We start from the raw sequence: 12071 nt of genomic DNA, 5'->3' as shown, positions 1-12071 counted from the left end.
AGATATGCTGCATTCATACATATTTTGTAAATGTCAAGTTCTAAAAAGACCCAATTCAAAAAGGAAAAATATTAATAATACACTAGTGCACCAATGGGAGAATATCCCTTCACTCAGCCACTTAGGGTGCTGACGGAAGTGACATTTGTCACATGATCAGCCCCTTGAAAGCACTCTATAGCCATCCCCTGACAGAAGAGCACAGCTGCAGAGCACTTAAAAAGTGCCCAATCGCACAACAAATTAACCCTCATTACATGAGGGTTCAGATGAAGGCTCTCCGAAGTGGAGCACCTTCATTAACTTCTGTCTGATCGGGGCTGGGCTGATGCAGCCATCCCTGTCCGCAATGCTGGCAGCACGATGGGAGGGGGAGAAAGGAGGGGATGGAGCTCTGGGCTGGGGTTTGCCCAACCTGTGCTTGGGAAGGGTGGGATGGATTGGAGCTCCCCCCTGAGGCAGGGGGGAGCTCCAATCCACCTGTACCCCCTCCAGCACAAGCTGGGCAAACGTTCCCTTCTCTCCCTCCCATCACACAGACAGCACCAGCCCTGGTAGTGCTGTAACTCATGTTGCTTTGTGTGAAGCACCATGAGTTACAGCAGGGAGCTGCACTTTGGTCAGCTTGCTTAGACTAACCTACCAAAAAGAGAAGCAAAAGTGTAAAGCAAAAGTTTCTCCCTCTTCCCGGCTCCCCCTGCACCACCTCCCAGCAAGTTGCAGATCACTTTTTGGGTGGAAATGGGTATCAACTGATGTCTCGTGTCTGCTGCCATAAAACCTTTTATGACAAGTTTGTTAGCATATAGATGTCATTACCCTTCGTCATGCCACATCAAAGGAAAATCAGTGACACAACAAAAGCAAGTAATAGACTCTGCCACTTTTTGCAGCAGACACCTGTTAGCTCTGTGGTGGGAGAGTAGGAGCAACCTGAGCTGCTGCTTCTCTCCAGCCACCCCAGGCAGGTGCTCCAGAGAAGGTCAGACTGCCTATCCATAAATGTAGAAAGTGGGGCGAACACCTCAGTCCTTGTCCTACACCATTAAGAGAGCGGGAACAAAAGACAGCACATTTCGTCCAATGAAGTGGACAGTGGAAATAGCACAGCTGATCCACTTAATTTAGCAACATTTCTAGCCTTTAAGACAAACCATCTGTGAATTAATTGCCCTGTTTTTTCATTATCACCAGAATCTAGCCTCTTCCAGTAGCAGCTCAACCATTATAACCCAGGGAGGAAAAGTCATTTTAAAATGTTAATCTGAGTCCAATATTAAATCAGTTTAGTTGATCTGATACCTATAGCCGATTGCTTACACACACCATGCTGTTCTATGGTCTTTACTTCCTGCTCCTAAGTGTAGGGACTTTACATAGGTTAAGCCATTTCCTTGATGCCTGCAGTCCCTACTGATTTTATACTTCTTTGAATCTTTGCACTTTAGCTCTGTTTTCTTTCAATTTGGGGGTTTCAGGGGCAGGGTTGAAAGCTTAGTTGGATTTTCCACAAAAAATATGTGATCAAGAAAAACACAAAGTTGAGCTGGGGACTGACTTTCCTTTTAGGAAAGTTTGCTTAGGAAAAAATGCTGTTGGAAAATACTGGATTGTACAATAACTACAGCAGAAAGTTTGCTGTTTGACTATAGTGCTGACTGGATATTCACCAGTGACAGAAGCAGCCCAATGGTCCACCTACAACTTGCTGTACATGAACTACAATTTGAAAGCCACTGCAGCAAAGAAAGGCATTCGGCAAAAATTTGCTTGCTAATAATTAATTTTTCAGTTAGATGCCAGTTTTCTTTTATTACTCTGTACTTTAGCTCCTTGTTAAAATGTATGATTAATTCAAAGTATTGACGTTAGTGAAAGGTTAAGCCAATTTAGATACAATCTAAGCACTGTTCAACTTCTGGGTGAATTTTCACAGCTGAAATAAAATTTACTGAGATTTATTAAATACATTTAAGGTTTTTTTTGCTTTGTTTTAACTTCTGCTTTGCTGCTATTTTAACTTCTAGTTTTGTGGCCAAGGTGAAATGGATACATTTCCTGAAAGTCTATTCTTGCAGGCTCTCCAGCTTCATTTTATAAACACAAAACATATTGACAAGCTTTAGAAACCATCCAAACTTTGGAATACCAGTAATCTCTCATGAGAACTAAAGTTATTTCCTATCGCTTGAGCTAGGTTAATTAGACTTGATGCAAACTCTCATAAATATACTGTGAGGAAAATATAAAAGAAACGTTTTGAAAATTAAGACTGTATCTACATACATATTAAAAATTATTTTCAAATATATTAAAAATATTATTTCCAAATAAAAATTACAAATTAAACACCAAGTTTAAAACTGTGATAAATTAAGACTGAATTATAAAGACTTTATGAACTAGGTTATTGAACAGCTTATCACATTTTAAAAAAATGACAAAAATATCTTTCTCTCTCAAAAATGGTTATTTTCACTTCTCCCCAGTCACGATGGAGCTGTAGGATGATTGGGCTGATGCTGCTCGGATGGACACAGCTATATTTTAGCACCATGGCAATAGGTGTGTCAGAGTCACTAAAGAAAGGGCCAATGGTAGAGAACACGCCCAGAGATACCAATCTTTTCTTCTGCCAACTCGCTCCAAAAAATGCAAAACTCCGGCACATATGTAAGGTCTTTCACCAGATTGCTGGATTTTTCTGAGTCATACTCATGGCCCAGTTTTACAGGTAGGTGCTGGAGTTTTCTGTGGTGGCCAGTTGCAGGTACTCTAGGGTGCCTTTTCGGTAGCTGGTTACACGTGCAGGCTCATGTGCTTGGAATCCTTCCTCTTGTCTTTGTAGACACACTGTAATCATCTTTGCCAAGTCAGCTTGCAGCCGCTGCTGATTCTCCCTAAAAATAGGAGGAAGAGAAAGATTTCAATGACTCCTCCAACACAGCTGCTATAATCCTTGGCTCCAAAGCATTTTTCTGACAATTGTATTGCACTATTTCCTGAAGCCATTGACATTACTGTTGTAGGGTATGATCAGAATCAATTCTAGGTAGATATGGAAATACAATTCAGAATTTACTTTAAATTCTTCTCAATAATATGTAATAGGGTTGGAGTGCTGTTATACGCATGAGGGTCCACAGAAAGTATGAGAAGCCAGTGTTTACTGGTGATATCTTTTATTGGACCAACTGTGTAATTGGGATAGCTTTTTCCCCACAAAAAACACAAAAAACCTTGCTTCCCAATAATATGAGCTAATGTCTCCCGTTCACAGAGCCTGTGAATTATCTTGGAATGGAAAAAAAGAGAAAAACCTTAACTGGGTGTATATCTAACTTAGATAAATGCTGATTTTATGTTAATTTCCAGTTTCAAGCATTTGCAATATTGAGCTACAGCTCGCCTTTAATAATAGAGATATTGAACATTAGGGTTGCCACCCTTTTTTTTCCACAGAGGATAAATATAGAAGTATATGTATACAAAATACAAAATTATAATAAACTGTATGTATATGCTATACATATAAAATATGTATTACACCTATAATATATCTGTGTGCTAAGGCAAAAACATTACAGATAGCAATAGAATAGATCTGAGGGGTACCTTCAAAATACAACCCCCCCGGCAAAGTGCCCAAGCCTAATCCTGCCTCTCTCTAGTCTATTTTTTTAACTGTATTTAGGTTTTAAAAGCACAGTAGTTAAAACAGAAATATAATAAAGAAGCTAGCAGTGTCTCTTGCTCAGCTCATAGGCAAATGGTAGAGAATCCATGGGATTCTTTGCTAGCCAGAAAACTCACTGGTCTCTGTTCTAGAGAAAACCCTTCAAGAGTAAGTCCTTCCTGCTTGAGGTGGGTATGAATAGATGAGCAGAGAAAATGTAGTCTCTAAACCTTATATTTATTAAAGTAACCTTCTAAATGAGGATGAGATGTAACTAAAAGCCTACCTAACTCTACAGATCACCTGAAACAATAACTAAGACATGCAAACTTCAGTTGGGCGTTGACTGAAGCTTAGCCTTCCAAAGCACATCACACTTAAAACTTGATTAACAGATTAATCATGTTTTAAGTGATGACCTGGCCACACATGCAGTCATTAAACAGTGTGTGATAAAACCAGGAATAAGTGACAAAGGTATTACACAAAATATGTGCAATAACTTTGTTGTTGGTTCCTATCATGCCTTTAAATGAATGTGTGGCCAGTGTTCCCAGCCTCCGGAGCCAGGGCTGAAAGAATGCATAGGCAAACTAGGCACATGCCCAGGGCCTTAAGTGAAGAAGGGGCTCAGTTGTGCTTATTTTACACATTATAATTATTGAGTGACAAAAGTAATATAAATATACAGTATTAAGTAGGGGCCCACGAGTTTGTTTGCCGAGGGCCCACTAAAGAGTTAATCTGGCCCTGTCAGGAGCGCACTCCCATGTATTCCAGAGACTGGGAGCACTGGTCAGCTGATACAGAGTCCCAGCTGGAGGTGCACAGTGAGCTTCCTTAGCTGGGAGACCTGATCAGCTGACAGAGCTCCCCACCAAAGTGCACGGTATCCCACCCCAGTTTGGAGCTCCAGCACTGTTCAAAGCTCCCAGCCATGAGGGTACACCCAGGGTCTCCCTACACCAGTATTATGATGTGATGGGATGTGATATATGATCCCAACAATCACACTTCTTCCCACAGATGTGTGGCATAGCAAAAGGTATGCTTATTGGGATTGCATATCAGATCCTATCATGCATCGTGCTTTCTTTTTAACATCTGTCTGGGGCCTTAGCATTGTTGGGTTAAATGTTAATGTTGTTAACTATTTCACAACAGATAAAATCATACAGAAAAAAGAGAAAATCTGGACTTCCTATTGTAATTAGCATTTCCTTTTGGATCCAAAGTAGGTGGGGGGGGGAAATATCTTTTTTTTTTTTAACTGACCCTTGGTACACAGTGAATCTCAACCCCTTTCCTTATGTGTCTTCAGTGAATGTTTCATATCCAAGGCCCACATCCCATAAAGAACTTGACCATATACATCCCTAAGTAGATGAGGAATCCCAGAATTAATCCTATCATGAATATTTGCACGTGTCCATAAATCATTGCTAATCTGTGTCCATTATCTGCGCTCAAGTTATACCATGTAATATAATGAGCTAAAAGTTTAAGGGGAATGGTGAAAGATACAGTGAAAAGGCTTCCTTTCTCCCCATATACTGTATAAAGAGCATCTTACACAGAAGGGGGAGTTGGAAGATTATACTTCCCATCTTCCACACCCGTCAGCCAATAGGTAATCTCCGTTCCTCTGCCCTAATATGATGGAGAAAAGAAAAATAGTTTAGGGATCAGACTAGCACAGTTTAAGGATTTGATTGCTAATGTATGTGATTTATTTATTTTATACTATACTTTATGACTGTTGTATTGTCTTTGCTTGCTTTAGGGAACGAGCACTCAGAGCATACGTCTACCAAGATTTATAAACTGAAATAAATATTTATATCAAAACAAAGATGAGCAAATGAATAACAGACTTGGCTTCTCTATCAACAGTCCTGTTCATTGCTCTTTCACTGAAGAGGAATGTCTTCATTATCTCAGGGCTTGTGACTTCAGATAGGTCTCTCTTGCTCACCTCGCATTAGTCTAATAAGATAGGTAATGCTCTCGGAGATAAAATGCCTTTCAGGTAGGTTTTGTTTCTGTGTGGGTGTGGTTGGTTGTGGAGGAATGTATGAGGTGTTTGTTACCTTTAGATAAGTCTCTCCTCTCTCTTCATACTGGAACTGGCAGTCTGTCCTCTTCAAGATGGCAATAGTGGAACCACTTACGTGAATCCGTAAAGCTAGAAATAAACAAACAGCACATGCTCAGCTCAGAAGCTTAATGCAAAATCATGTACATCGCCTGTGTAAGTCTATGCAAGGGCAGCAGCTTTTCTAATTGGCCCTGATGCCTTCAGACAAATTCTGTGGGTAAAATGGTAAGAAACTTAATAGTCTATTTCTATACTAAAAATGCTATTAAACCATAGCAGTGTGATATCTGGGGATAGAGCAAAGCAATTAAATAAAAGTAAGTGAAAAAAACCAAAGGCCTAAAATAGAGATGATAAAAGTATTTGCAGGGTATAAACATCAAGAAGGGAAAAGGATCATGGAGTATAACTAGCAATAATGAGGAGACACTGAGCAAAAAGTAAAAAAGTGTAGGTTGGCTTTCAGAATTGAAGTTCTTAATGGTGAAGTTCAAATCATAGAGAAGTAGGGCTAGAAGAGACCTCCAAAGGTCATCTAGTCCAACCCCCTGCCTGAGGCAGGATCATCCCATGTAGTATCATTCTCCACTTGTAAATTATTAGACTGTGAAATATTTATATATTCAGCTTGAATAATAAAAGTAATGAAGTCAACTATGCACCCTGCTGTCATTAGAAATAAATGCATTTGCATAAATCTCATTTAACATAAAATGATTATTTTAATTAAATTAAAATAATCTTTTCCCCAGGAACTCTTTGAGCAACCAGCCACTTACACCCTCCATCAATTAGAAAGCAGGTACAAGGAAGTCATACATTATCTAAGGCCAAGCTAAAAGAACAGACAGTATGAACTGATAGGTCTTTTCTATCTTTAAACTGCTATAATGTAATGATAAAATTCTTCTCAGCTGGAGAAGGAATGCTGACTGCGCAGTAGCCCAATACTACTGCACAGTAGCGTTGCATGGCAACAACTGTGATGTACCGCTACTGTGCAGCAGTGTCACAAAAAAGATGTTCATCGGCACTTAGGTTACTGCACAGTCATTTAGTACTTGTTTATGTCTCATGTAGATGCGGCCACTGGCTCTCAGTACAAACCAGCCTACTGCTAAATTAGAGGTGAACTTCAGTTCTTACGTAAACCCGTAGATTCCATCCGTGAAGCTGTGTTCACTGTGTCTCCAAACAGACAGTAACGTGGCATCTTAATCCCAACCACACCAGCAGCACATGGACCTGAAAATGGGGGAAAGGGAAGGGAAAGAAGGCAGAAAGACTGAAACCTGAAACTCAGGAACTAATGTGCTTCCATCCTCACAATGGAAGTTCTCTTAAGGTCACATCTCAGAGATGGCACTTCTTTCAGCAGAGCATGTCCAACACCATACTATGGCACTAGATTCAGTCCTGACTGTGAGTACTATCTACATCACTTCTTACACCCAAGAACGGACCAAGCCTGTCTCAATTCAGCTTGTTAGATACAATCTGAGCACAACAAAGGCTGGTAGAGATTCACAGAATTAACTGTATTTAATAAATTTCTGTACCAGTAAAAAAGCTTACCTAGTAAATATTAATTTTAGAAGTACGGCGGACAGAAAATTTAATATTTCATAATGGAGGGCCTAGTGGTGATGTCCCTAAGGCCTTCTCTGTGGTTAGGTTAATTGAGTTGTTTTATCCCTTCCTTGGACTGTGGACCCTTAACGAATTACTGGCTCTCAAACCACCAAAATATAAAGAAAAAATTTCCCCAGATACTTGAGATCTTTAAGTTATCCACAGCCCCAATTTGAGTCTAATCCATTTCAATCATTAATTAAAAATGCATTCCCAAATGAAGCTTGTTCAGAAGATTTGCCTCTAACAAAGTACTTAATATTAGCCTGTTCTACAGTGTTTGGACAAGTGTGTTTAAATGTATCTAATTTTCCCTCTTGTAAGGAAGGGAGTATTTTCTAATAGCTCAGTTGAGTACAAAATGTCCTTGACTCAACCACATGAGGAACTATCGAGGGTTGGTTTGCTTAACTCCATCCTAAACTGCAAAATGAGGTGATTGCACTATCTGAAAGCAAGCCAATGGTTTATTAAAGCTGGCTCCCATCCTTCCAACAATGGTCTTCGCAGAAAGTCAGCCCACAACGCACATAACCAGCTGTGCACCGTGCTATCCCACAGTCCACAAAGACTATCATTTATGAAGCATGAGCACTAAAAACCCTTGTTCACTTTCTGTCTAATTATATGCTACCACCCATTACCAGAGTGAATCCCAATACGAATCCAAACAGGCAAGCCTGGTAGGTGTCTCAGTTCAAAGGTTCCCATGAAGCTAAGGATATCCAGTGCCATCATGGAGATGTCCACTGCGTGGCGATTGCCATTCCTCTTTGGTAAGCCACTCACCACCATGTAGGCATCGCCAATAGTCTCTACCTGTGGAAACAGAGTTGGAAGTCATTGTTACCAATCACTGAAAGACTCAGGTAAATCAGAGATGGAAAAGACTTATTAGGTCATCCTGTAAATGTCTTCTCTGGCTAATTCTCCCCAAACCGCAGATCTTACTGGTACCAATATGTTCATAACTGTGCACAGTGTTCTAGGTAGCACATCTTTGACTACTTGGGCAAGTGTACACAAGACACTGTACAGTAGCCAAATAATACTGTACAGTAGCACATCACAGCACTAACAGTGCTAATACACTACTGTGCAGTATTATTAGGCTACTGCGCAGTAGCATCACTTAAAAGACGTTTGCCAGAGCTACTGCATAGTAACTCCAGTTACTGTGTATTTATTTAGAACTTGATTATACAAGTACTAAATAAATGCACAGGAATCACTGCAGTAGTGTCTCATGTAGACTCACCCCTTGTTACAGAAAACTAATTATGGAAAGCTATGTAAAACACACTAGGGAAAAGTAATCTTGGCCTCCATTTCTCCCCTTTGCCTTTACTTAGAGAACTGGTGATGAGACTTCTTGCCAAGCCCCTAACTCTATCATGCTGTCTGTGACTGCTGTGTTCCCTGATGTTTATTTAAATTAAATTGAGGCTCTTCCCACCTTGTAAACATCATGATGGTCAAGAATGTGGTCAAAGTTCTTGTAGATATCATTCAGCATATCTACCACCTCCATAGGGGTGCTGTATTTACAGAGAGTTGTGAAGCCGACAATGTCACTGAAGTAGATGGTGACTTCTTCAAACAGTTCTGGCTCTACTCCACCAGTCTCCTTCAAAGATTTTACCACTGGCCTATGTGACAGGGAAAGGGGAAACACAGATAAATATGCCTTTTGCTTGAGAGGATTTTTTTTCACACAAACACTAACAGCATCACTGCTTAGTGGAGATGATATGCCAAATGATTCACTGAAAATTAGTACAGTATAATAATTTATATTTCTAAAATTACTTTTATCCAGGGAGCTTGAAGCACTCAACCAATATTAGTTCATTACATTAATTAAGGAAATCTTACCAAAGCTATGTGAATTAGTGAAGAACAAAGGCACGTCACAGGCCATAGAGAGGAAGATGGTGTCAAAATTAAAATTAGAATTCAGGAGTTTGATTCCCAGTTCTGTGCTCAAGCCATTAGCCACACTTTTTTTCTCAATGAGTTAAGGACATGGTATTTTTTTATTTCTTCCAATGGAAAAATTAATTGTAGCCTGATATGAATATTTTCTCACTATGATTGTTAGAAGTAATATCACTATGTTCTGAGTATCATGAAAGGAAGATTAGTTATCATGACACCTGATATTTATTCAAAGGAATTAAATTCTTCTTCATGAAGACTATAGGACAGGAGAGACGTAGGGTTAATCAGGCCTTCTGGGGATGAAAAGGACCTGGAAAATTCAATTGCCGCAAGATGAGCTGCTCCTTGTCTTCTGAGACAATAAGAGATTCATAGACCCCCATAGCCAAAAGGAACGACTATGCTCATCTTTTCTGACCTCCTGTAGATACAGGTACAGAATTTTTCCTAAAAGCTCAGTTATGAACCAGTTCCCCATCACCGATCACTTTTAAAACAAATTTTAATTAGGATAAAACATAAAACCAATACCCTGACCACTTAGACGCATGAAGGTCCAGACTTCAAAATGGACTTCATCTGACAAACATTGAAAATATAAACTCCATATTTTCAAAAATATATCTTCAAAACTTAGGAAAGAAACCATACATGTTGTTTTTCCTATATGGCACACACAAAAGTGGTCCACACACTTTTTATGCCAACAAAAGGAAGCATCTTTAATTAGAGAGATAAAGCCCGACCTATTTGCATTGGCAAATGAGAAAAGGAAGGAAAGGGGAGACATGTAGGCTGCAAATACCTAGAACTGCAGCATCAAACTTGTCTGGCCCTATGGGCCAGATGAGTGGTGTGGAATTGGTCCACAGGATAAATGAGTGGTGCAGGACCAGCCTCTTGGGCCAAATTGAGCCCATGGACACCCCCCTCCTCTTTTCCAGTCTGGAACCTGGAGGAAAGAACTTCAGCATCTAAGACACTTAGCTGCCACAGTGGGAACAAATCACACTAACAAACCAGACTTCTTCCCACAGTGCTACAGGGTCTGCAGTGCCCCGCTCTCACCCAGGCACTTGGCTACAGCTACAGGAAGGTCCCCCCATCAAGGCTGCTAGTTGGAAGATGCAGTTCTGTGGGCCACATCCAGCCTGTGAACCACATATCTGACACCCCTGACCAAGAATGGGACAAAAACAGCACATCAGTGGACAAGTAAACAAACCAAGATTTTGGTGACAGTCCAAAAACGTGATGAGTCATCTTCCAGCTCAGCAAGGCAGCCTTAGGGAAAATGGCACCCTAGGTGAATTTGTATTTTGGTGCCCTTTCTTTGTATTTTGGCACCCTTTTCTTGGTGAGCTTGTAGACTCCCATGATGCACCTTTGCCTGAACTCTGATCCCAGCTCTTGTTCCCTTTTCCTGAGCTCTTAGTATTCATTCTGGCTTCTAAGCCTTGGCTTGATCCTGACTGTGACTCTCGGGCCTTATTATGGCATGATCTGTAGCTTCCTGATTCTGGTTCTCAAACCTAAAATAGCTTTCTGTTGTTTGATTCTGGCTTTCTGACCTTGGCTTGTTCCTGACCTGCTCTGGCTTCCTAACACTGGCCTACCATATCTTTAATATCTGGGCTAAGGCTCAGCCACAATCTCCAGACTCTGGCTATGACCCTGGGTTCCTGGCCCTGGCACTGCACCCACCCTTCTTGCAATACAAGGGCACTTGGAGTGTCATATACATTATACCCCTGACACCAGCATGTCTGGCTTTAAGATCCATTGAGGTTTTTGTAGTGATCATTGGATTTAATAAATGCAGGCATACAATGAATGAGAAGAGCTAAACAACACATTTTAATTGTGAAGCAGTAGGCATCCTCTGCAAACTCTTTCTCTCTCTCTACCTACCTTAACTGAGGAACCATCTCCCAATACCCAACTTCTGTAGTCTTCTAAGTAAGGGATTGTCTCTAAAATGTAACTTCTGTCACTAGAATTCTGAGCTCTCATTTAGATCTTAACCTCTTTGGGATGAAAATGCTAGACTTCTTAAATCACTTGCATCGCTTAGGCCACCCTATCCATAAATGAGAAAAATTAAAGACAATGCTGGATTCAAGAAGTCAGACTCCTCAAAAGACTGCCATGTAAGGCTTGGGAGTCGTGTGCATTGATGAGGAAAAGATTTGTTTTCCTCAGTTTATGTCCAGTCTGCCTATGCACTTGACAGAACCCAGTTTTCAGTGCTCTTTGCACATGCACACACATACATGAACATGTACACTTTCTCCAAATATCTTACTTTGGATAGGAGGTGTTTGGCCTGGTGTCCTGGTTATGGAGCAATTAAACTAATTATATTTTGCCTCCCTTAATTGTTTTCCTTTTTCAGTTAGCAATGATCTTCTGGCATTGCCCATTTCCTAATGGGTATATCTGCTGTTGAAACTGCTGCTCTATGCTACTACAGAGGTAGTCACACTTCTGGGGAAGATGAACTGATTCCTATAGCTATCCTTTGTAAACTGTATTAGACCCTTTAAGATCCTAAGAGATGGAAAAGCTAAAAAGTTATAAAGCACAAAGTCAAATGGACTGTTCTCCTGCTTGTGTCAGGGAACTGAATATCTGAAAAAATGGGCACAAAAGTAAATATTATTTCTGTTTGTGAAACATTTGCTCCCTCTTCTCCCATAGACTTTATTCCAGGAAGCTAGCTTT

General features: G+C 40.3%; 1 protein-coding gene across 3 annotated transcripts in view; it reads right to left on the bottom strand.

Annotated features, from left to right (window-relative positions):
- Window positions 1-1942: 1942 nt before the first annotated feature.
- Window positions 1943-12071, bottom strand: part of GUCY2C (guanylate cyclase 2C) — a 67047-nt gene continuing 56918 nt past the window's right edge. For all 3 annotated transcript variants that reach the window (XM_019480967.2, XM_019480966.2, XM_019480968.2), the window contains 6 exons: window positions 8863-9055; window positions 8051-8225; window positions 6921-7019; window positions 5767-5861; window positions 5250-5326; window positions 1943-2900 (listed from right to left, as the gene is read on the bottom strand). In XM_019480967.2, coding sequence (XP_019336512.1) covers window positions 2729-2900; window positions 5250-5326; window positions 5767-5861; window positions 6921-7019; window positions 8051-8225; window positions 8863-9055 — 811 coding nt within the window. In that variant the 3' untranslated portion in view covers window positions 1943-2728. The remainder of the gene's footprint in view (window positions 2901-5249; window positions 5327-5766; window positions 5862-6920; window positions 7020-8050; window positions 8226-8862; window positions 9056-12071) is intronic.

This window comes from Alligator mississippiensis, chromosome 4 (assembly GCF_030867095.1).
Source record: "Alligator mississippiensis isolate rAllMis1 chromosome 4, rAllMis1, whole genome shotgun sequence".
In the NCBI taxonomy this organism is placed as follows: Eukaryota; Metazoa; Chordata; order Crocodylia; family Alligatoridae; genus Alligator; species Alligator mississippiensis.
This window is presented reverse-complemented; position numbering and strand designations above follow the sequence as displayed.